The 24,634-nt window shown below is 42.7% G+C and overlaps 1 protein-coding gene across 1 annotated transcript in view; it reads right to left on the bottom strand.

Annotated features, from left to right (window-relative positions):
• Positions 1 to 215: 215 nt before the first annotated feature.
• Positions 216 to 24,634, bottom strand: part of suds3 (SDS3 homolog, SIN3A corepressor complex component) — an 80,523-nt gene continuing 56,104 nt past the window's right edge. The window contains exons 10-12 of the mRNA XM_041201888.1: positions 24,397 to 24,502; positions 8,847 to 8,931; positions 216 to 1,937 (exon numbers count right to left, since the gene is read on the bottom strand). Of these exons, the coding sequence (XP_041057822.1) occupies positions 1,839 to 1,937; positions 8,847 to 8,931; positions 24,397 to 24,502 (290 nt within the window). The 3' untranslated portion in view covers positions 216 to 1,838. The remainder of the gene's footprint in view (positions 1,938 to 8,846; positions 8,932 to 24,396; positions 24,503 to 24,634) is intronic.

Here is a 24,634-nt window from a genome sequence, read left to right as displayed (position 1 = left end):
CCTGGTCAATGGTAACCCCCAAGATGTTGATCATGGGGATTCAGCGACTGTAATGCCATTGAATGTCAAGGGATGATGGTTAGATTCTCTCTTGTCAGTCAAAATGTCAATGACATCTCCAAAACTAGCTGGCATCTTGTTAAAGATACCATTTCAAAAATAAAGACTCATTTCCTTTGTTTTATTCAAAAATAGACTGTATGGAATAACACAAGCAGTGCAAAAACTTTTTATTTCAGTTGATAAAGATGAATAAAATGAAGTTGCTGTCTTCATTGTATTATTCACTATACTGATGTATCATGATATTCCTCAAATATCTGTAATTGCATCTGTAACTCAAAGATCACCATGGGCCATTTATGTACAGCAATTCTAATCCCCAACATTGTATTAAAAAAAGTCTAAATGGACATTTATGAAAACGACACCATCATATTGACAAAAAAAAGCAATTTGAGTAGCACAGCTATTAATAAACTGTGGGCTTTTAGGGCACCTACCCAGCAAACTAGAACAAGTTTTGGTGGACATGTAATCAATCAAATTTCCATATCTTGCTGCATGGGGAATTCAAATAATGTCAGACTTAACATGACTTTGCTTTTAATAAACAAAATTTAGCAGCAGTACCATCCAAGAGAGCTAATACGCTTTGAAGTTCATTGAGTTTCTAGAAAGGGTTGATCCAAAACAAAAATTAAGTTTACCCTGAGTTGTTTTTCCCCCAGTACAAGGTCCTTACATCAAATCTCAAAATTTCTAAAGCCCACAATTCAATTTTCCCAACTCAACATTGCCCCCACTCAATTGCAGAATTAAATGATAGTGCGGAAGGTAGAGGCAACAGCAAAAACTCCAACAGACCCTTTGTGGTACGCAGTTATATTAACAGCGATAATGCCTTAGTTACTAGTTTTAGTATCACCAGTGACTAAACTACAAAAGGAATATTTTTTGATTTAATCACATCTTCCAAATGTTGTTTCTGTCAGAGCAAAATGCTTCAAATATTTCAAATGCTTCTTGAAAGCCAAACCAAATCGAGGAGGCTCTAAGCTTATTGAATGATCTGTGATTGACAATGAGCATTTTTAGGGGCAACTTAAAAATATAGTTGTACACTGGCAATCAGATTAGTAGCATGAAATTAGAGCATTTGATTGGATTCTGCTCCAATATTAAAGGCTGTAAACCACTAATTTTTAAGGGAAAACAGTAGAACTTTGTAATGTAGATCATAACAGTGTTAACCATAATCACAGGCTACCGCCACCATTTTCAATTTTATTAAAGGTTACAGAATACTATAAAACAAACTCAAGTTGTTTTGTTCAAAGAAACAAGATTATTTAATACACTTTTGAAAAACAAAAAATACATGTTTTTGGCTTGTGTCCAATAGTGACTATGGTAAAGCATTCTATTACAAAATAAACAGCATGTACAAAACATATTCCTCTCCAAAAAAAAGGTGACTGAATTGTTCAGATTCAGTTGTCCCAGATTGTCCAGCAGTGAAGCAAAACTGCATTTCATCTTGTTGCCTGGAATAAATGAAACGATCCACAAATTGGCAGTTACCAGCCATAAAGAATGGTCAACTTCATCTTGGAGGATGATGAAAATAAAGAAAAATCCTTGAAAAGGCGAATTTTATTCTTAAAAATATACACAATCATCAGAACTGGCATTGAAAAGAGTCTTCAAATTACATGTTCTTCAGTCTAAGTTTGCTTGTATTAATACAGATTTCCATACAAAAACCAGGGAGGAGTCATTCTCTGAGCAGAGAGATAACAGGAAGGTCTCAGTCTCCAAATGTTTTGGCAAGAGTGCTAGGCAGCAGATCGCCTACGTATAATAAATACTCCTCTATGTAGCTGTCCCAGATATATACGCATTTTTGTGCTATCGCTCGTCTTCCTCACCCATATCTGTGAGAAACAAAAATACAATCGGATCAATAACAATGAAGGAACTGAAAATGCAAAGCTTTAACATTAATATCGTTTCTTCATCCAAAATACAATATCTAACATTTTAAAGGTTAAAGAGTTGTTTTTCTTTAAACAGTTGCTACCACATAACACAGAGCATATGTGGAAAAGCAGAATACTGGAAATCTGAAATAAAAACAGGAAATGCTGGAAACACTCAGGTTATGGCAGCACCTGTGGGGAGAAACAGGGTTAACATTTCAGGTTTGTGACCTTTCACCAGAACTGGGAAAAGTTACAAATTTAATAGGTTTTGAGCAAGGGGAGAGTGGGACAAGGACAAAAGGTCTGTGATAGGGTGAAAAACAGACAGGAGCAATTAAATGTATGTAAGGAAGAAACAGAAGATCTGCCTAGAGCAGGTGTGCTGCTGACTGAAAAAAATAAAACAAGTAAATGAAAGGAAACAAAATGGAGCACAGATTATGGTCTGCAGTTGTTGAACTCAATGTTGAGTCCAGAAGGCTGTAAAATGCCTAATCAAAAGATGAGGTGCTTTTTCTCAAGCTTATGAGCTTCACTGGAATATTACAGTAGGCCAAGAACAGAAAAGTCAGTGTGAGAGCAAGGTGAAGAGTTAAAATGACAGGTCACTGGAAGCTCGGGGTCATGCTCATGGACTGAACGGAGGTGTTCTTTAAAGCAGACACCCAATCTGTGTTGATGTCCCCAGTGTAGAGGAGGCCACATTGTGAGCAACGAATACAGTAGATTAGATTGAAAGTAATACATGTAAATCACTGCTTCATTTGGAAGGAATGTTTGGGGCCTTGGACGATATGGAGAGAGGAGGTAAAAGGGCAGGTGCATGGAAAGATGCCATGGGAAGGGGACGGGTTGTTGGGGTAACTAAGGAGTGGACCAGGGTATCACAGAAGGAACAGTCCCTTTGGAAAGCTGAGACGGGAGGCTAAGATCTGGTTGGTGGTGGCTTCACGCTGGAGTTGGCAGAAATGCAGAATTTGATCAGTTGAAAATGGAGGTTGGTGGGGTGGGAGATGAGGACAAGGGAAACTGTATTATGGTTCTGAAAGGGTGGGGTAGGGGCGTGAGCACAAGTGTGGGAACATACCAACATGGAGCAGGAGTAGGCCACTCAGCCCCTCAAGCCTGCTCTGCCATTCAATAACATAATGGCTGATCTGATTGTAACCTCCTGCCTACCCCAATAGCCTTTCACCCCCTTGTTAATCAAGGATCTATCTAGCTTTGCCTTAAAAATATTCAAACACCTTGCTTCCACTGCCTTTTGAGGAAGAAAGTTCCAAAATCTCTCAACCCTCAGAGAAAGAAATTCTCCACATCTTGGTCTGAAATGAGCCATCCTTATTTTTAAGCAGTGACCCTAGTTCTAATTCTCCCACAAGAGGAAACATCCTCTCCACAGCCAATCTGTCAAGACCCCTCAGGATCTTAAAAAGTTTCAATCAAGTAACTTCTTATTCTTCGAAACTCCAGCGGATGCATGCCTAACCAGTCCAACCATTCCTCATAAGACAGCCTGCAAATTCCTGGCATTAGTCCAGTAAATCTTCTCTGAACTGCTTCTAACACATTTACATCTTTCCTTAAATAAGGAGACCGATACTGTACACAGTACTCCAGATTTGGTCCCACCAGTGTCCAGTGCAACTGAAACATAGGCCAGGATTTTCCCGTCGGCAATTTGGGGGCAGGGCCCGCTCGCCAGTGGGAGAATGATGCAGGAGGAACCCACGGCGTCATCCCGGTCCCTTTAAATTTTTAGGAGGGCGGCCCACTGTCCGCCTGCTGACCTGTCAATGGCCAATTAAGGCCATTGACAAGCATAATTAAGATTGTTAAAGACCTGCCCGTCCAACCTTAAGGCTGGTGGGCAGGCCAGGAGCCCCAGCGGGCTTCTGATAATAAATGAAACCTCATCCACTGGGATGAGGTTTCATGTCTGTTTTTAAAAACTTTAACAAAGTTTATGTCGTTTTTATTAACATGTCCCATCTCGTGTGACATTGTCACATGAGGGGATATATTAATAATATTTATATTTTTCTATTTTTTAAGTTTTTTACAGTCACTAATCTCCCTGAGACAGCACTTTGTCAAAGGGAACAGTGCACTCTTTCGCTCTGCCCCCCACACAGGAAGTGCATAGCTTCGAGCAGGCCGCTGGGTGGACCTTAATTGGCCCGCCCACTCAAAATGGCGGTGGGCCCCATTTCGGTGGCGGGGGTCAGCTGTCCGCCCACCGCTGAGCCAGTAGGGCCCGCATGCCCACCAAGGGCAAAATTCTGCCCATAACCTCCCTATTTTTGAACTCAATTCCCCTTGCAATAAACAATAACATTCTATTAGCTTTCCTAATTACTTATTGTACTTGCATACTAGTCTTTTGTGATTCATGCACTAGGACACCAATATCCCTCTGAATCTCAGGGCGCTGCAATCTCTCATTAATATGCTTCTTTTTAATTCTGCCTGCCAAAATATGGCAGGCACGGTCAAGGGCCATTTCAACCATGGTGGGGGGAATCCTCAGTTGAGGAGAAAAAGAAGGCATCTCAGAAGCACTGTTTTGGAAGTTTGCATCATCAGAACAAATCCAATGGAGACGAAGGAACTGGGAGACTGGAATGGAGTCAATACAGGGTGTAGGGTGTGATGAAGTGTAGTCAAGGTAGCTGTGGGAGTCAGTGAGCTTATAATGAATGTAAGTTGATATCCCCAGGAATGGAGACAGAGAAATCAAAGAAGGGAAGGGAAGTTTCAGGGATGGACCATGTGTAACTGAGAGAAAGGTGGAAATTGGAAGCAAACGATTACTTTTTCCAATTCATTTTAATTCTCCACCTTGCTCTCACACTGACATTCATGTCCTCGGCCAACTGCACTATTCCAGTGAACCTCAACATAAGCTTGAGGAACAGCAACTCATCTTCTGATTAGGCACTTTACAGAGTTCTGGACTCAACATTGAGTTCAACAATTTCAGACGGTTATCTGTGCGCCATTTTGTTTCCTTTCCTTTTTTCAGTTTTTTATTTCAGTCAGCTCACACCTGCTCTCGGCACATTTTTTGCTTGTTTCTTTCCTTGCCACGTTGTCATTCCCTTTGGCACTGGAAGACTAACTCTCATGTCTCTCACCCTATCACAAACCTTCCCCTTGTCCTTGTCCACCTAGCCCTTGCTCAAAACCTATTACATCTCTAACTTTTCCCAGTTCTCAGATGAAAGGTCACAGGCCTGAAACGTTAACTTTGTTTCACTCCACAGATGCTGCCATAAGCTGCTAAATGCTTCCAGCATTTTCTGTCCTTACCAAACAGATATGCTTAGTTCCACAGTATTTCGCTGACAGTAGAAAACTATGTCCATTACCAGACAGTTTTAGAACATCCAGGTAAATGGATCCAGAAGAGATACTACAACCAGGAATGCAAGAACCCCAGAACATATAAATAAAACTTTAATACATTCAACATACATTGAACTGAAAGCCAAAGTTCAGTTTTATCATTCAACTACCAAGAAATGAATGTTGCTGTCAACCTGGTTTACACTGTTCCCAACGATTCAACACGCAAGCATCAGCCCTCAATATTTAATTGCTATTTATTTTTTTGGTGGTTCTGCACAATTTAAGTTTGTTCTGTTCTATTTAAATTACCAGACATCAGATTTTCATAGTTAACTCCTAAATATTATCTGTAGAATATTCATAGTCTATTCATGAAAACTGTCTTTTTTTCCACCAAAATCATTGAATCACTGTTGTGATGTGGGTAAACACAGCAGCCAATTTTCAAAAAACAAAGCTCCATAAAGCAGGGTTCAGATAATGACCAGTTAATCTGTTTTTAGTGATATTGATTGATGGATAAATATTGGTCAAGGCAGCAAGCAGAACTCTGATTTTCTCCTTCAAATAGTGCCTTGAGAGAGCAAATGGGGGCCTCATTTTTTTTTTATATTCTTAATTCCTGGGATGTGCATGTCACTGCCAAGACCAGTATTTATTGCCCACCTTTAATTGTCTTTGAGGGGGTAAAGAGCTACATTAGGGGTTTGCTTGGCCATTTCACAGGGCTAGAGTCACATATAGGCCAGGCTGAGTAAGGACAGCAGGTTTCCTAACCTGAAGAACATTATGAACTGTTTGGGGTTTTCCAATAATCCAATCGCTTCATAGTCACCATTATTGTTACTAGCTTTTTAGTCCAGATTTGTTTGATTGACAGAATTCCTACATGGCTGTGATAAAGGTAAACTTTTCCTCCTGGCCCTTCTCAACTTGTCTGCAGCCTTTGACATGGTTGAGCACACCATCCTCTTCCATACTTCTCCACTCTGTTCCAGCTGGATGGGAGGCTCCATTCTCATCTACCTAATCGTAGCCAGAGAATCTATCCTTGCTCCCCTCCTATTTCTCATTTACGTGCTGCTGCTCGGCGACATCATCTCATGGCACAGCATTAGTTTTCTTATGCGCGCTGACGGCAGTCAGCTTTACCTCTCGGCCACCTCTCGACTCCTCTACCGTTGCTAAATTATCAAACAGCTTACCCAACAACCACTGCTGAATGAGCAGATATATCCTCAAATTAAATATTAGGAAGGCTGAAGCCATTATTTTCAGTCCCTGCTCCAAGCTCCAGTCCTGAGATTAATCCAGTGTGCTTGCAACCTTGGTGTCACACTTGATACCAAGATGAGCTTCCGGTCATATATTCTTGTCATCACTAAGACAGCCTATTTTCTTCACCTTCATAACATTGCCAGACTATGTCTAAGTCATTCCTCATCTGTTGCTGAAACCCTCAATCACATTTTTGTTACCTCTGGAGTCAACTATTCCAACACACTCCAGACAGGTCTACCACATTCTACCTTCTGCACACTCGAAGTCATCCAGAACTCTGCTGACCTTGTCGTAACTAGCAGCAAGTTCTATTCCCCTATCAGCCTTGTTCTTGCTGACCTACATTGGCTCCCGGTTAAGCAAAGTCTTGATTTTAATATTTTTATCCTTATTTTCAAATTCCTCCATTGCCTTGCCCCTCCCTATCTTTGTAATCTCCTCCAGCTCCACAACCTTCCAAGGTATCTGCCCTCCTCTAATTCTGGTCTCTTGTGCATCCCCAATTTTAATTGCTCCACCATTGGTGGCCATGCCTTCAGTTGCCTAGGCCCTAAACTCTGGAATTGCTTCCCTAATCTCTCCTCCTCTCAAACCCGCTTTCCTCCTTTAAGACACTTCTTAAAATCTACCTCTTTGTCCAAGCTTTTGGCCACCTGATCTAGTATGTCTTTATGTAGTATTGTGTCATACTTTGTTTTATAATGCTCCTGAGAAGCATCTTGGGACGTTCCATTTTGCTATATAAGTTGTTTTATAATTCACAAACTGGCATTATGGCTTTTAAATTCATGCCTCTGGGTTAGTAGTCCAGGCATCTGGATTACTAATCCAGTAACATAACCCCTATGCTAACGTATCCATATAACCGATGGTTTAATGCCTCATCCAAACTGCCTGGATACTGCACTGAAGTATCAGCCTAGATTTTGTGCTCAAGTCTCTGGAGATTTGAACCCACAACTGTCTGGCTCAGAGGCAAGAGTATTCCTTCTAGAAGCTCTCAACAGGGATTGGTGCAGCAAATAGGAATAAATACTAGGCAGGGATTTTCATATCTGTGCTCACTTGCCCATGATTTTCATCCCATTCACTTTAATGGGTTACTAAGTGCAGAAGCATTAAACTTTGATCATTACGTCTAAAAACTCACCACAAATATACAAAAGTAATCAAGCTGAGAAATGTACTGTACCAACGTTTGAATATGATGCTTTCTTAGATGTTATCAACAATAATCATTTCAGCTGATTACATCAGAGTTTTGCTCCAGCACACAAGATTTCACTATGAAAGCCTAGGCTGCATGCCAATTGTATCAAGATACATTTCTGAATAACTAAACAGCAATGAAACTGAACAGCAAATGGCATGCTAATCTGAATTAGAATATATTACATAAGAACTGAATGCTGGAACAAGTTTACATCTCGTCAAGTTGGCATTCGAAACTATTTCCAAGCTTGCTAATCTGAAATGATGGGAAAGGAGATAAATATTTAAGGTAATACTAGATGGAAATGGTCAATAAAGAGAGGTCAATAAATAAATAAAATCTATTGATAAAAATGAGGACTTTAAAAACGTGACACCAGATTGCTTCATGGATTTTGCTACATAAAAAGTCGAATGTTATTGAATTTTGACAGAAAAATTGAATTATTTATCTTCTTAATGAATTAAAGATGCATAACGAGATTAAAGATTTGTTTTCCCGCTGTAAAACACTTTCTTTTTTTATTCTTTCACAGGACATGAGCGTCGCTGGCTAGGCCAGCATTTACTACCAATCCCTAATTGCCCTTGAGAAGGTGGTAGTGAGCCGCCTTCTTAAACCACTGCAGACCATCTGCTGCGGTTACACCCACAGTGCTGTTAGGAAGGGAGTTCCAGGATTTTGATCCAGTGACAGTGATGGAACTGCAATATAGTTCCAAGTCAGGATGGTGTGTGGCTTAGAGGGGAACTTGCAGTTGGTGGTGTTGCCATGCATCTGCTGCCCTTGTCCTCTAAGTGGTAGAGGTCATGGGTTTGGAAGATTCTGTTGAAGGAGCCTTGGTGAGTTGCTGCAGTGCAATTATTATACAGTACACACTGCTTCCACTGTGTGTTGGTGGTGGAGGGAATGAATGCTTAAGTTACCAGGACAGGCTTTAAAGGGAAAATACCTAAATTAAAATACGTCAGAGTGTTAAAATGTGAAGGCACCCAGATCAGAAGAAGAAATAGTACCTCATTTGTTCCAACTGAGCTAATTACACAGCTGATCTTCGTATTATCCTTGGATTCCAGATAGATCGCCTGACTTTTGTGATACCTATAGAAGGAATGGCAACAGTTGTAAGCACACTTCAAATTATTGCTTTTAACTGAAACATTCTGTTTCAAGATCCACTCTCAGGCCTGAACTCATTATTAAGAAAGTGCTGCATTGTCATAGGTACCGCTTCTTTGCTTGACATGTTAAATCAAAGACTTTGCCCATTCTGTTTGCTCAGGTCAATATTAAAGGCTGAAGAACTTAATTCAAAGAAGAGCAGTGAGGATTTACCCTCTCCTGCCAATATCTCCGCTCAGCTACCATAAAAAAAAGATGAACTAGTTAATCAACTCATTGCTGTATGTATGCCTTTACGAAAACAATAACTGCACTTCAAAACATTCAACTACTTATGAAGCAATTCGAGGCAATCCTGAGGCATGGTTAGAGGATATCTAAATACAAACCTCCTTCTGCCTCATTCTTTTACGTTTGGTTACAAAAGGAGATGTCAGTTTATTGTCCTACATTATGTAGTTTAACAAAAGTAATAACCAAAATTAATCATGCTTCATATATTGGGGGAGACATATTTAAAAGTAAGCACAAGTATAGGAAGTACCTGCCTCAGCCCCTATCACAAGTGTAGATAAGTAGTGCTTTAATAAGTAATGTTACATTTCTGGGAATATTAAAATTCAGGAATCTATTAATAGTCTAATTTCATCCTTAGCTATTTCAACCCCATTAATGGAGTGCATGCATTGAAGGGTTAGCTTTCACATTCAACGCTTAAGAATAATGAAGAAAAGTTGAGAAGGCCCAATAAAGAATGCCACGATGCAGCACAGGGCGGGGAATAATGCAACGTCATAGAAGAGTGACTTAGATAACCAGCTACAATACAAGGAAGCTACTCAAGGGCTCCAAACCAGAGATGGAGCGGGGAAGTACTTGGCTCTTCATCTAGAAACAATGCATTTCTTTTTAATTAATTAAATTGAGCTAATGAGAATTGGTTGCCCTTCAGATCCTTCCGCATTCCCAATCTCCAACATACATGCTCAAAAGGAGATAGGTCAGTAAAACTCTTAGAATTAAACCATTGCCAGCCTTCGGCTAAGTGCAAACCAGATTGACTTACAAACTTTATCCTTTTCCTATTTGGTGAAATCAAGGACATAAGGACAGAAACCTACCTCCTACCCACTACATGTATGGCTCATTGAAACACAAGCAGCACTGAAACATGGATGTGCTTCTGTATCTTTCTCTCCACCCCCACCCACATAGTGAAGGTTATTTCCGTGAAACTACAGTTCTACTTAGGCTTAAGTATCATTCAATTTCACACAATGATACAGGGATGCCAAGGTTTTGAGACATCTTACATTCCACTCTAAAATTTCATCAGTGGAAATTCAAAGGGCAATGTAAAATGATTAACAGTAGCCTTGCACTTCACCAAATGCTTCAAAACTTTGGGTTTTGTTTTCATGCTGTGCAATGACTTACTAGTAACAATACCGCTATAACAAAAACAGGGTATGTTATGACACAAGTCTGACTCAAGGAGACATTCAAAAAAAATTCTGTTACTTTGGTGCTCTTGATACTTTTTAAAATTCATTTACAGGATGTGGGCGTCGCTGGCTAGGCCAGGATTTATTGTCCATCCCTAGTTGCCCTTGTAAGGTGGTAGTGAGCTGCTTTCTTGAACCGCTGCAGTCCATGTGGTGTATGTACACCCACAGTGTTCTTAGGGACAAAGTTCAAGGGTTTTGACCCAGCAACAGTAAAGGAACAGGGATATATTTCCAAGTCAGGATGGCGATTGGCTGGCAAAGGAACTTCCAGGTGGTGGTGTTCCCGTGTGTCTGCTGCTCTTTTCCTTCTAGATGGTAGAGGTCGTGGACTTGGAAAATGCGGACTAAGAGGCCTTGGTGAATTCCTGCAGTGCATCCTGTGGATGGTACACACTGCTGCTACTGTGCGTTGGTGGTGGAGGGAATTAATGTTTGTGGATGGAGTGCCTATCAAGCGGTCTGCTTTGACCTGGACGGTGTCAAGCTTCTTGAGTGTTGTTGGAGCTGCACTGATCTAGGCAAGTGGACAGTATTACAACACACTCCTGACTTGTGCCTTGTAGATTGTGGACAGGCTTTGGAGGGTCAGGTGGTGAGTTACTTGCCGCAGGATTCCTAGCCTCTGACCTGCTCTTGTAGCCATGGTATTTATATGGCTAGTACAGTTCAGTTTCTGATCAATGGTAACTCCCATGCTGTTGATAGTCTGGGATTCAGCGATGGTAATGCCATTGAATGTCAATGGGTGATGGATGGATTCTCTCTTGTTGCAGACGGTCATTGCCTGGCACTTGAGTAGCACAGGCGCAGGCGATGACAATAGTGGCATTGTCGACGGACTAATAATCCAGAGGCCCAGGGTAATACTCTGGGGACCCGGGTAGGAATGGTGGAATTTGGATTCAATAAAAACCTGGAATTAAAAGTCTAATGATGACCATGGAACCATTGTCGATTGTTGTAAAAACCCAAAGATAAAAGCAAAATACTGCGGATGCTGGAAATCTAGAACAAAAACAAAAATACCTGGAAAAACTCAGCAGGTCTGACAGTATCTGCAGGATACAGTTGACGATTTGAGTCTGTATGACCCTTCATTAGAACTAGGACATTTAGAAATGAGATGAAATATCAGCTGGGGGGCGTGCAGGTAGAGCTTGATAGGGGGCCAGTGATAGGCGGAGGCCAAGAAGGGCCATCTGCCACTAGCTTGTCCTGTTGCTACCCTTAATGTCCCCATCAGCACATCCTTTAGAAAATATCACCACCGTCAACACCCCTATGTCTTTTAGTCTATGACATCTTTGGCAGTCTCTTCTTGGCCTCCACCTATCACTGGCCCCCTATCGAGCTCTACCTGTCCCACCACCCCCCTAGCAGTTTATATTTCATCTCATTTCTATATGTCTTAGCTCTGATGAAGGGTCATACAGACTCGAAATGTCAACTGTATCCCTTTCCGCAGATGCTGTTAGACCTGCTGAGTTTTTCCAGGTATTTTTGTTTTTGCTGTAAAAACCCATCTGGTTCACGAATGTCCTTCAGGGAAGGAAATCTGTCGTCCTTACCTGGTCAGGCCTACATGTGACTCCAGACCCACAGCAATGTGGTTGACTCTTAAATGCCCTCTGAAATGGCCTAGCAAGCCACTCAGTTGTGACAAACCGCTACAAAGTCACAAAAAAGGAAGGAAAATGGACAGACCTCCCAGCATCGGCCTAGGCACTGGAAACGACAACGACAATCGCAGCCCTGTCGATCCTGCCAAGCCCTCCTTACTAACATCTGGGGGCTAGTGCTGAAATTGGGAGAGCTGTCTCACAGACTAGTCAAGCAACAGCCTGACATGGTCATCCTCATGGAATCATACCTTACAAATAATGTCCCAAACACCACAATCACCATCCCTGGCTATGTCCTGTCCCACCGGCAGAACAGGCCCAGCAGAGGCAGAGGCACAGTGGTATACAGTCGGGAGAGAGTTGCCCTGGGAGTCCTCAACATCGACTCTGGACCCCATGAAGTCTCATGGTATCAAGTCAAACATAGGCAAGGAAACCTCCTGCTGCTTACCACACGCTGCCCTCCCTCAGCTGATGAATCAGTGCTCCTCCATGTTGAACACCATTTGCAGGATGCCCTGGGGCTAGCAAGGGCGCAGAATGTACTCAGGATGGGGGACTTCAATGTCCATCACCAAGAGGGGCTCAGTAGCACCACTACTGACTGAGCTGGCCGAGTCCTAAATGACAGAGCTGCTAAACTGACTCTGTGGCAGTTAGTGAGGGAACCAACAAGAGGGAAAAACATACTTGACCTCATTCTCACGAACCTGCCTGCCGCAGATGCAATTGTCCACGATAGTTTCAGTAGGAGTGACCACCACATCATTGTTGGGGAGACAAAGTCCCGCCTTCACATTGATGATACCCTCCATTGTGTAGGCTAAATAGGATAGGTTTCGAACACATCTAGCAATTCAAGACTGGACATGCATGAGACGCTGTGGGCCATCAGCAGCAGCAGAATTGTACTTGAACACAATCTGTAACATCATGGCCCAGCATAGCCCCCACTGCTCCATTACCATCAAGCCAGGGGATCAACCCTGGTTTAATGAAGAGTGCAGGACGGCATGCCAGGAGCAGCACCAGGCATACCTAAAAATGAGATGTCAACCTGGTGAAGCTATAACACAGGGCTAATTGCATGTCAAACAGCATAAGCAGCAAGTGATAGACAGGGCTAAGCGATTCCACAACCAACGGATCAGCTCTAAGATCTGTATCCTGCCATATCCAGTCGTGAATGATGGTGAACAATTAAACAACTCACTGGAGGAGGAGGCTCCACAAATGTCCCCATCCTAAATGATGGAGGAACCCAGTGCATCAGTGCAAAAGATAAGGCTGAAGCATTCCCAACAATCTTCATCCAGAAGTGCCGACTGGATGATCCATCTCTGCCTCCTCTGGAGGTGCCCAGCATCACAGGTGCCAGCCTTCAGCCAATTCGATACGTGATATCAAGAAATGGCTGAAGGTGCTGAATACTGCAAAGGATATGGGCCTTGGCAACATTCCAGCAATAGTACTGAAGACTTGTGCTCCAGAACTTGCCACACCCCTAGCCAAGCTGTTCCAATATAGCTACAACACTGGCATCAACCTAGCTATGTGGGAAATTGCCCAGGTATGTCCCTGTACAGAAGAAGCAGGATAAATCCAACCTGATCAATTACCACCCCATCAGTCTACTCTCCATCATCAGTAAAGTAATGGAAGTGGTCATTAAGCAATTAAGCGGCAATTGCTTAGCAATAACTTGCTCACTGACGCCCAGTTTGAGTTCCACCAGGGCCACTCAGCTACTGACCTCATCACAGCTTTGGTTCAAACATGGGCAAAAGAGCTGAACTCCTGAGGTGAGATGAGAGTGACTGCCCTTGACATCAAGGCAATATTTGATAGAGTGTGGCATCAAGGAGCCCTAGCAAAACTGGAGTCAATGGGAATCAGGAGGAAAACTCTCCGCTGGTTGGAGTCATGCCTAGCACAAAGGAAGATGGTTGTGGTTGTTGGAGGTCAGTCATCTCAACTTCAGGACATCACTGCAGGAGTTCCTCAGGGTAGTGTCCTCGGCTGAACCATCTTCAACTGCTTCATCAATGACCTTCCTTCCATAAGGTCAGAAGTGGGGATGTTCGTTGATGATAGCACAATGACCAGCACCATTTGCAAATCCTCAGATACTGAAGGAGTCCATGTCCAAATGCAGCAAGACCTGGACAACATCTAGGCTTGGGCTGACAAGTGGCAAGTAACATTCGCGCCACACAAGTGCTAGGCAATGACCATCTCCAACAAGAGAAGATCCAACCATCGCCCCTTGATGTTCAAAGGCATTACCACCACTGAATCCCCCAGTAACAACATTCTGGGCATTACCACTGAACAGAAACTGAACTGGATTAGCCATATAAATACTGTGGCCACAAGGGCAGGTCAGAGGCTAGGAATCATGCAATGAGTAGCTCACCTCCTGACTCCCAAAGCCTGTCCACCATCTACAAGGCACAAATCAGGAGGTGTGATGGAATACTGTCCACTTGCCTGGATCAGTGCAGCTCCCACAACACTCAAGAGGCTTGACACCATCCAGGACAAAGCAGCCCACTTGATTGACACGACATCCACAAACATTCATCCCCTCCATCACAGTCGCACAGTAGCAGCAGTGTGTGCCACCTACAGGATGCACTGCAGGAATTCACCAAGGCTCCTTCGACAGCACCTTCCACAGCCACTGCTATCTAGAAGGACAAGGGCAGCAGATAGATGGGAACACCACCACCTGGAAGTTCCCCTCCAAGCCACTCACCATCCTGACTTGGAAATATATCGCTGTTCCTTCACTGTCGCTGGGTCAAAATCCTGGAACTCCCTTCCCAACGGCACTGTGGGTGTACCAACACCACATGGACTGCAGCGGTTCAAGAAAGCAGCTCAACACCACCTTCTCAAGGGAAACTAGGGATGGGCATTAAATGCTGGCCCAGTTTGTGAAGCCTATATCCTGTGGATGAATAAAAAAATGTTACTTACCACGTGTCAGCCCAAGCTTGGATATTGTTTAGATCTTGCTGCATTTGGACATGGACTGCTTCAGTATCTGAGGAGTCGTGAATGATGAACATTGTGCAATCATCAATGAACATCTCCACGTCTGACCTTACAAAAATAAGATCTCTGATGAAGCAGCTGAAGATGGTTATGCTGAAGGCACTACCCTGAGGAACTCCTTCAGTGACGTCCTGGATCTGAGATGATTGACCTCCAACAACTACAACCATCTTCCTTTGAGCTAGGTATGACTTCAACCAGCAGAGAGTTTTCCCCCCTATTCCTATGAACTTCAGTTTTGCTCGGGCTCCTTGCAATCTTGATGCCACACTTGGTCAAATGCTGCCTTTTGATGTCAAGGGCAGTCAATCGCACCTCACCTCGTGAGTTATCCATGTTTAAACTAAAACTGTAATGAGGTCAGGTGCTGAGTGGCCCTGGCAAAACCCAAACTGAACCTCAGTGAGCAGGTTATTGCTAAGCAAGTGCCGCTTGATAGCACTGTTGATGACCCCTTCCATCACTTTACTGATGATCGAGGGTAGACTGATGGGGCAGTAATTGGCCAAGTTGGGTTTGTCTTGCTTTTTGGGTACAGGACAGATCTGGGCAATTTTGCACACTGCCAGGTAGATGCCAGTGTCATAGTTGTACTGGAACAGCTTAGCTAGGGGTGCAGCAATTTTTGAAGCACAAGTCTTTAGTACTATTGCTAGAATAATGAATATTGTCAGGGCGCATAGCCTTTGCAGCATCCAGGGCCTTCAACTGTTATATCACATGGAGTGAATCAAATTGGCTGAAGACTGGCATCTGTGATGCTGGGGACCTCTGGCGGAGATTGAGATGTATCATCCACTCAACACTTCTGACTGAAGATTGTTGGGAATGCTTCAGCTTTATCTTTTCCACTGATATGCTGGGCTCCCCCATCATTGAGGATGGGGATATTTGTGAAGCCTCCTCCTCCAGTAAGTTGTTTAATTGTTTACCACTATTCACAACTGGATGTGGCAGGGCTGCAGAGTTTAGATCTGATCCATTGTGGAATCACTTAGCTCTGTATATCATTTGCATGCCAAACAGCATAGGCAGCAGTTAGTCCTGTGTTGTAGCTTCACTAGGTTGACATCTCATTTTTAGGTATGCCTGGTGCTGCTGCTGGCACGCCCTCCTGCACTCTTCATTGAACCAGGGTTGATCCTCTGGTTTGGTGGTAATTTTAGAGTGGGGCATATGCTGGGCCACAAGGTCACAGATTGTGGTTGAGTATGATACTGCTGCTGCTGATGATGGCCCACAAGGCCTCATGGATGCCCAGTCTTGAGTTGCTATATCTGTTTGAAATCTATCCTATTTAGCACGATGGTAGTGCCACACAACACGATGGAGAGTATCCTAAATGTGAAGGCGGGACTTCATCTCCACATGGACTATGCAGTGATCACTCCTACCGACACTGTCATAGACAGATGCATCCGCGGCAGGCAGGTTGGTGAGGATGGGGTCAAGTATGTTTTTCCCTCTTGTTGGTTCCCTTACCACCTGCCGCAGAGCCAGTCTAGCAGCAATGCCATTTAGGGCTCAGCCAGCTCATCTGTAGTGACGTTACCGAGCCACTTTTGATGATAGGCATTGAAGCCCCCCCCCTCCACCCAGAGTACATTCTGGGCCCTTGCCACCCTCAGTGCTTCCTCCAAGTGATGTTCAAAATGGAGGAGCACTGATTCATCAACTGGTGGTGGTGGTCGTCGGGTGGGGGGGGTGGCGGCGGGGGTTATGTGGTAATCAGCAGGACGTTTCCTTGCTCATGTTTGACCTGATGCCATGAGGCTTCATGGGGTCCGGAGTCGATGTTGAGGACTCCCAGGGCAACTCTCTCCAGACTGTATACCACTGTGACTCCACCTCCGCCTGGCCTGTCCTGCCGGGATAGGACATACCCAAGGATAGTGATGGTGTTATCTGGGAGATAATCATACTCATGGAACATACTTTACGGGAAATATCAAGCTGTTGCTTGAGACAGTTCTCTCAATTTTGGCACCAGCCCCAGGTATTAGTAAGGAGGGCTTTGCAGGGTCGACAGGGCTGAGTTTACCATTGTCATTTCAGGTGCCTAGGTCGATGCCAGGTGGTCTGTCCAGTTCCATTCCTTTTAGGCTTATTAGCGGATTGATACAACTGAGTGGCTTGCTAGGCTATTTCAGCGGGCATTTAAGAGTCAACCACATTGCTGTGGGTCTAGAGTCGCATGTAGGCCAGACCAGGTAAGGATGGCAGATTTTCTTCCCTAAATTACTTCCGTAATTTAAAAATCAGGACACTTTTGAAGTCAAACCCAAATCAAATCTTTACAGCCTTGCCACTGCTGAAGAAATATTTTGAAATGTTTAATTTGAAGACTCTCATTTACAAATCCGGAATGAATTAACACGGTTACTTAAGCTGTCGCCGTGCAGTCTGATAAGGGTTTTGGAGGAAATTAATATGAAAGAGATGCTTCAGTTGTACAAAGCCTTGGTCAGACCTCCTCATCTGGAGTATTACATTCAGTTCTGGGTGCTGCACCTCAGAAACAGATACCAGAATTACATTAGAATTTAAAAGGTTAAACTGTTACATAAATTTGTAGTGCATTCCTCCAAGTTTAGACAATTATGGGATGAGAAAATGAGCTGTTTAAAAAGATACAATAGAACAGATATTGAGAGGCTGTTTCCTGTGGCGGTAACAATCTTAAAATGAGAACAAGACCATTCTGGAGTGAACTAAGGAAGTACCATTCACAGAGTAATGCAGATGCGTATTCTCTCTCTCTCAAAAGGCTGTGGGTACAGGGTCAATGGAAATTTTCAAGACTGAGAACAACAAATTTTTATTTGCTAAGATTACCAGGGGATACAGATCAAAGGCAGGTAAATAGAATTGAGGTACAAATCAGTCATGATCTAATGCAATGGAAGGACAGGCTCGAGGGGTTGAACAGCCTACTCCGGATCCTATGTTTTACTGCCAATCATCAACAGATGAGACTTTACCTCACCTTACAGAACATTAGTAATTAACCTTTGGATTGCTTCCATAGCCAAGAAAATCACTATCTCCCTAGGTCAGCCATCTTATCAAATATTCCGTTCACTCACTCTGGTACTGAAACAAAGTTGCAGTATTAAAGCTACTCCACAGGAGCAATTTTATACCTGTAATATTATTTTCATTGTATTTTATTCTCTGAATTTTATTTTGGATAAATAGTTCAACATTTGATTAGTTTTCTTTTATAAAGCTTTCCATTGGTTGGACATGTTGAGCGTCTCGTCTAAGACTATTAAATCCCTTGCAATTTTATCCTTAGCTATTTCAACCCCATTAATGGAGTACGTGTATTGAAAGGTTAGTTTTCACATTTATTGCTTAAGAGTAATGAAGAAAAGATGAGAAGACCCGACAAAGAAGGTCACAATGCTGCACAGGGTGGGGAGTAAAACATCATCATAGAAGAGTGATTTAGATATCCAACCACAACATAAGGAAGCTGGTTAAGGGTTCCAAACCAGGTACAGACAGAAAGTCAGAATCCCACGAGCAGAATTGCAGACAGAAGCAAGTTTGGTGAACAAAGATAGTGATAGTTATTCTGAGGGGAAAGGTTTACATGTATGGGCAGGAAAAGGTCTATCTGCTATAAGTGGGCTACCTCATGTGTTGTTTTTGACATGGAAATCTAAGTTAAAATAAATCAGCATCTGTGCATTTTATTAAAGGTCGATTTATGAAAATTACCATCTTATGGAAAAGCAAGCTTGAATCTTAAAAGAACTCATTTGATTCAATAACAAGAAATTGAGGAATACAGATTAAGAAAGGAAAAGTCATTTGCTGCCCCCAACTGGTAAAGGAGTAGAGTTACTACTTGAAGGAATGAGCAAGATAAAGTGAGATCCAGAACAAAAGGTTTCCAAACAGCTGCATGTGTGGAAGGATGCCTCAGTGTATCTGTTTATTGTACCTGCTCACTAAATAAGCTATTCCCAACAGTATTATTTTGAACATTTAAAGTTTTTAGTTTGTATTATATCAAGAGGATGTTTGCACAGGTCAGGGCTTCATAGGTTGGTCAGCATCCAAATTAATTGAGGAATTTGCCTGACAAGCATTATGGTTCCCTTCACCAGTAAGGGGAACTTTTGGGAAATGTTTCACTCTGAAATAGCCCATCATCTACAATGCTAACAAACTAACTTCTGATAGTCCCCAAGTCCCAGCACTGCCATTTGAAAATTATGCAATCAGCCATTTATGGAAGTGCATCAGTCAGCCGGAACAAGTTAATTTTAAGAGTAGCAATTTAGGAAGAGAATCAGTGTTGTTCAATCCTCAAACTAAGCCTCCCATCACTATTTCACTGAAGTTAGGCAGTCACGGCCCATAAGGACAATGCAGTAGGATGCTAAATTTGCAGCAAATAATTAAAATGCTTAAGGAGAACGTAAAATAGACAGTGATATCCATTCATAATGAATTTGGGTAAATAAACCTTGAACACTTGTTTAAAAAGGTACCATAAGTCCAAGCATATATTTATTTTTGGGAAAGAAGAGAATGCAGTAGGATAGCACACGGTATACTAATGTTCTATCTGGAAAAAGAATTATGGCAGATGGAACAGAAAACTTTTTTTATTTATGGAGGGGCTGTGGTAAAATAGTTTGTGTCTTCTCTCTACACCATTTACAAATCTCGAGGACAACTTCCTGTTTAGTGAACCAATTAAATAGTTCAATGTTTGATGAGTTTTCTTGAACACAGCTTTCCATTAGTTGGATATGTTGAGTGTCTCGTCTAAGGTTATTAAACTTGCAACTATCCTTAGCTATTTCAACCCCATTAAAGGAGTACATGTGTTGAAATGTTAGTTTTCACATTTAATGCTTGAATGTCATGAATCTCACCCTTAAAAACAAATTATTTTGTTGTTGATGTTTTTATAATTTCCCATAAATTTTTTTTAAACTTTCACAAGAGACTGGACCAGACAATTTAAACATTTGATCACTGAAGCATGAATACTGCGCATGTCATCAACATTCCTAGAGAAAACAACAAGGGTAATCAGGGGTACAACTTTCCACTCGGTGTGCGGGCACGTGTTGTGATGATGTCGGGCGAGCATCCCGACATCATGGCGATATTTCGGTTACACTATCGACTCTCACACGCACCTGCCCGGTGACAATTAGGAAGCCTATTAAGGCCGTTAAATTAGCAACTGACAGCGATTTCTCGCTGCTGGTCCAACGTTACGGTTGGCAGGCAGACGAATCTACCAGGCAGACTTTGCCTTTTTGATGAAGCCTCATCCAAGGGTAGGATGAAGTTTCAGCTATTAATTTTTTTAAAAATAAAAATCTTTGGGCAGAATTTATCATCTATATTTTCATGTAAGTAAATCTGATGTGTGGACAATTTTTTCTGCAGTTTCCAGTCTTCATTCTTCAGCTTCCTGAGGCAGCTCTCTGCCTTCAGGGAGCTTTCATTGCTGACATCAGTGCTTGCCCTCCACCTGCCCCCACCCCAGCAGCACTGAGCCTTTCAGCACGCGGTTCACACTGACTGGCCGTTAGCTGGCCAGCCAGCATGAAATCACGATCGGGGGCAGATCGCGGTCAGCGGTCCGTTCCCTGGGCCCGCCAATCGGAAAATTTTAACCCAGGTGATTGTTTCAATGAATTTTAACTATGGACAGCAGCTAAATATGATAAGATGAAAATTTCGAAATAATAGATTTATACCACCATCTAGTGGCCTTTTAGTTTACATGCAGAAAGTAGCAGATTTTTTTTTAATTAAAATGATCCAAAAACATCATATAATTTAAAGAAACAAGGTAAGTTTTTATAGGAATTAACACACAATGGTATATAGGTATGATCTTTCAAAATTTTTAAAATATAGGTCATTACAATCCAGTAGTGGGACAAACAATGAGAATTCAGAATATCTGGTCATTTCTTTGGCAAATTCAAGAATCAATGAACAAAGTACCCCAAGTTTATATCACCATAAGACCAGAAGACAGAGGAGCAGAAATTAAGCCATTCGGCCCATCGAGTCTGCTCCGCCATTCAATCATGGCTGATAAGTTTCTCAACCCCATTCTCCCACCTTCTCCCCATAACCTATGATCCCCTTACCAATCAAGAACCTATCTATCTCGGTCTTAAATACACTCAATGACTTGGCCTCTACAGCCTTCTGTGGCAATGAACTCCACAGATTCACCACTCTCTGGCTAAAGAAGTTTCTCCTCATCTCTGTTCTAAAAGGTCTTCCCTTTACTCTGAGGCTGTGCCCTCGGGTCCTAGTCTCTCCTACTAATGGAAACATCTTCCCCACGTCCACTCTATCCAGGCCTTTCAGTATTCTGTAGGTTTCCATTAGATCCCCCCTCGTCCTTCTAAACTCCATCGAGTATAGACTCAGAGTCCTCAAACGTTCCTCGTATGTTAAGCCTTTCATTCCTGGGATCATTCTCGTGAACCTCCTCTGGACCCTTTCCAGGGCCAGCACATCCTTCCTGTGATACAGGGCCCAAAATTGCTCACAATATTCTAAATGTGGTCTGACCAGAGCATTATAAAGCCTCAGCAGCACGTCCCTGCTTTTATATTTGAGTCCTCTCGAAATAAATGCCAACATTGCATTTGCCTTCCTAACTACCGACTCAACCTGCAAGTTAACCTTAAGAGAATCCTGGACTAGGACTCCCAAGTCCCGTTGCACTCCAGACTTCTGAATTCTCTCCCCATTTAGAAAATAGTCTATGCCTCTATTCTTCCTACCAAAGTGCATGACCTCACACTTCCCCATGTTGTATTCCATCTGCCACTTCTTTGCCCATTCTCCTAACCTATTCAAATTCTCTCCAGCCTCCCCGCCTCCTCAATATTACCTGTCCCTCCACCTATCTTTGTATCATCTGCAAAGCCAGCATGCCCTCAGTTCCTTCACCTAGATCATTAATGTATAAAATGAAAAGTTGTGGTCCCAACACTGACCTCTGCAGAACTCCACTAGTCACTGGCTGCCATCCTGAGAAGGACCCCCTTATCCCCACTCTCTGCCTCCTGCCAGACAGCCAATCTTCTATCCATGCTAGTACCTTGCCTCTAACACCATGGGCTCTTATCTTACTGAGCAGCCTCCTGTGCTGCACCTTGTCAAAGGCCTTCTGGAAGTCCAAGTAGATAACATCCATTGGCCCTCCTTTGTCTAACCTACTCGTTATCTCCTCAAAGAATTCTAACAGATTTGTCAGGCATGACCTCCCCTTGAAGAAACCATGCTGACTTTGCCCGATTTTACCATGCACTTCCAAGTATTCTGAAATCTCATCCTTAATAATGGACTCTAAAATCTTACCAACGACCGAGATCAGGCTAATCGGCCTGTAATTTCCCGTCTTTTGCCTCACTCCCTTCTTAAACAGGGGGGTTACAATAGCGATTTTCCAGTCCTCTGGGACCCTCCCTGACTCCAGTGATTCCTGAAAGATCACCACTAACAGCTCCACTATCTCTTCAGCTATCTCCTTTAAAACTCTGGAGTGTAATCCATCTGATCCAGGTGATTGATCCACCTTCAGACCTTTCAGTTTTCCTAGCACCTTCTCCTTGGTAATGGCCACCATACTCACCTCTGCCCCCCATTCTCTTGAACTTTGGGAATGGTACTCGTGTCTTACACCGTGAAGACTGACACAAAGTACCTATTCAGTTCCACTGCCATTTCTTTGTTCCCCACTACTACTTCTCCAGCGTCATTTTCCAGGGGCCCAATGTCCACTTTTGCCTCTCTCTTACCCTTTTTATATTTAAAAAAACTCTTGCAATCTTCTTTTATAGTACTGGCTAGTTTACCCTCATATTTAATCTTCTCCCTCCTTATTTCTTTTTTAGTTGTCCTCTGTTGGTCTTTGTAGGCTTCCCAATCCCCTGGTTTGTATGCTTTCTCTTTAGCTTTTATGCTGTCCCTGACTTCCCTTGTCAGCCATGGTTGCCTCGTCCTCCCTTTAGTATGCTTATTCTTCCTAGGGATGAATTTTTGCTGTCTCCCAAATTACTCCCAGAAACTCCTGCCATTGCTGTTCCACTGTCTTTCCAGCTAGGCTCATCTCCCAGTCAATTCTGGCCAGCAACTCCCTCATGCCTCTGTAGTTGCCTTTATTTGACTGTAATACCATTACATCTGATTCCAGCTTTTTCCTCTCAAAAATTGCAGGGTAAATTCTATCATATTATGGTCACTTCCTCCTAAGGGTTCCTTCACCTTAAGCTCCCTTATCAAATCTGCTCATTACACATCACTAAATATAGAATTGCCTGTTCCCTAGTGGACTCCACCACAAGCTGCTCCAAAAAGCCATCTCATTCAACAGTTTCCTTAGCTTGGGATCCACTACCAATCTGATTTTCCCAGTCTACCTGCATATTGAAACCCCCCATGATCACTGTAACCTTGCCTTTCTTACACGCCTTTTCTATCTCCTGGTGTATCTCGTGCCCCACATTCTGACTTCTGTTCGGAGGCCTGTACATAGCTCCCATTATGGTTTTTTTACCTTTGCGATTCCTCAACTCTACCCACACAGATTCTACATCATCTGACCCTACATCGTTTCTTGCTATTGATTTAATTTCATTTCTTACTATCAAAGCAACCCCACCCCCTCTACCAACCTGCCTATCTTTTTGATAGGATGTATATCCTTGGATATTTAGCTCCCAGTCCTGATCCCCTTGCAGACATGTCTCCATGATGCCCACCACATCATATCTGTCAATTTCAATCTGTGCCACAAGCTCATTTACCTTATTTTGTATACTGCGTGCGTACAGATACAACACCTTCAGTCCTGTATTTCCTGTCCCCTTTCTCATTGTCGTCCCTTTATCTGATGTGCTTGAAGTGAAGATTCCTAGCCCTTTCCAAACACTTTGTCCTATTTTGTGTTCTGAAGAATTTAATAGCCTCTCCTGGGGTATCCTTTCTTTTCAGTTTTTTCATAATTTTCCATGAAGTTGAATCCACCCCCCCACACACTAACCTGCTGCTTTGTTTCCCATTAGTTATACTTCTTGGAGTTTTACCCTTCCCTTCCCCCCCATTTTCTAGTTTAAAGTCCTGTTGACCACCCTATTTACCTTTATCACGATAAGTTTAAAGCTGTAAAATGTCAAGAATGGTGTCTGTTAATCAAGTGACCAATTCTTATACTGAATTATAGCCACAGCAGTAAGTGGTGAACTCACCATCTCTTATCATAATACAACTTTCCATCTTCTATTCGTGCTTCATATCTCTGTGCTGGTGACTCAGCAGGGGTGCTGGGAAGGTGCTCAGGAGAAGATGGAGACGCTGCCAAAATAAAACATGTAAATGGTTAAGGTGTTGACTGCATCAACAAAAACAATTCTGTTTCACAATCCCTTGTTTTCTCCTGGAAGAATTATTTTAGGAAGAACAGTTTCTGAACCATGTGGGAAATGG

Source organism: Carcharodon carcharias, chromosome 13 (assembly GCF_017639515.1).
Source record: "Carcharodon carcharias isolate sCarCar2 chromosome 13, sCarCar2.pri, whole genome shotgun sequence".
In the NCBI taxonomy this organism is placed as follows: domain Eukaryota; kingdom Metazoa; phylum Chordata; class Chondrichthyes; order Lamniformes; family Lamnidae; genus Carcharodon; species Carcharodon carcharias.
The sequence above is the reverse complement of the archived record's forward strand: the minus strand, read 5'-3'. Positions and strand labels throughout refer to the sequence as shown.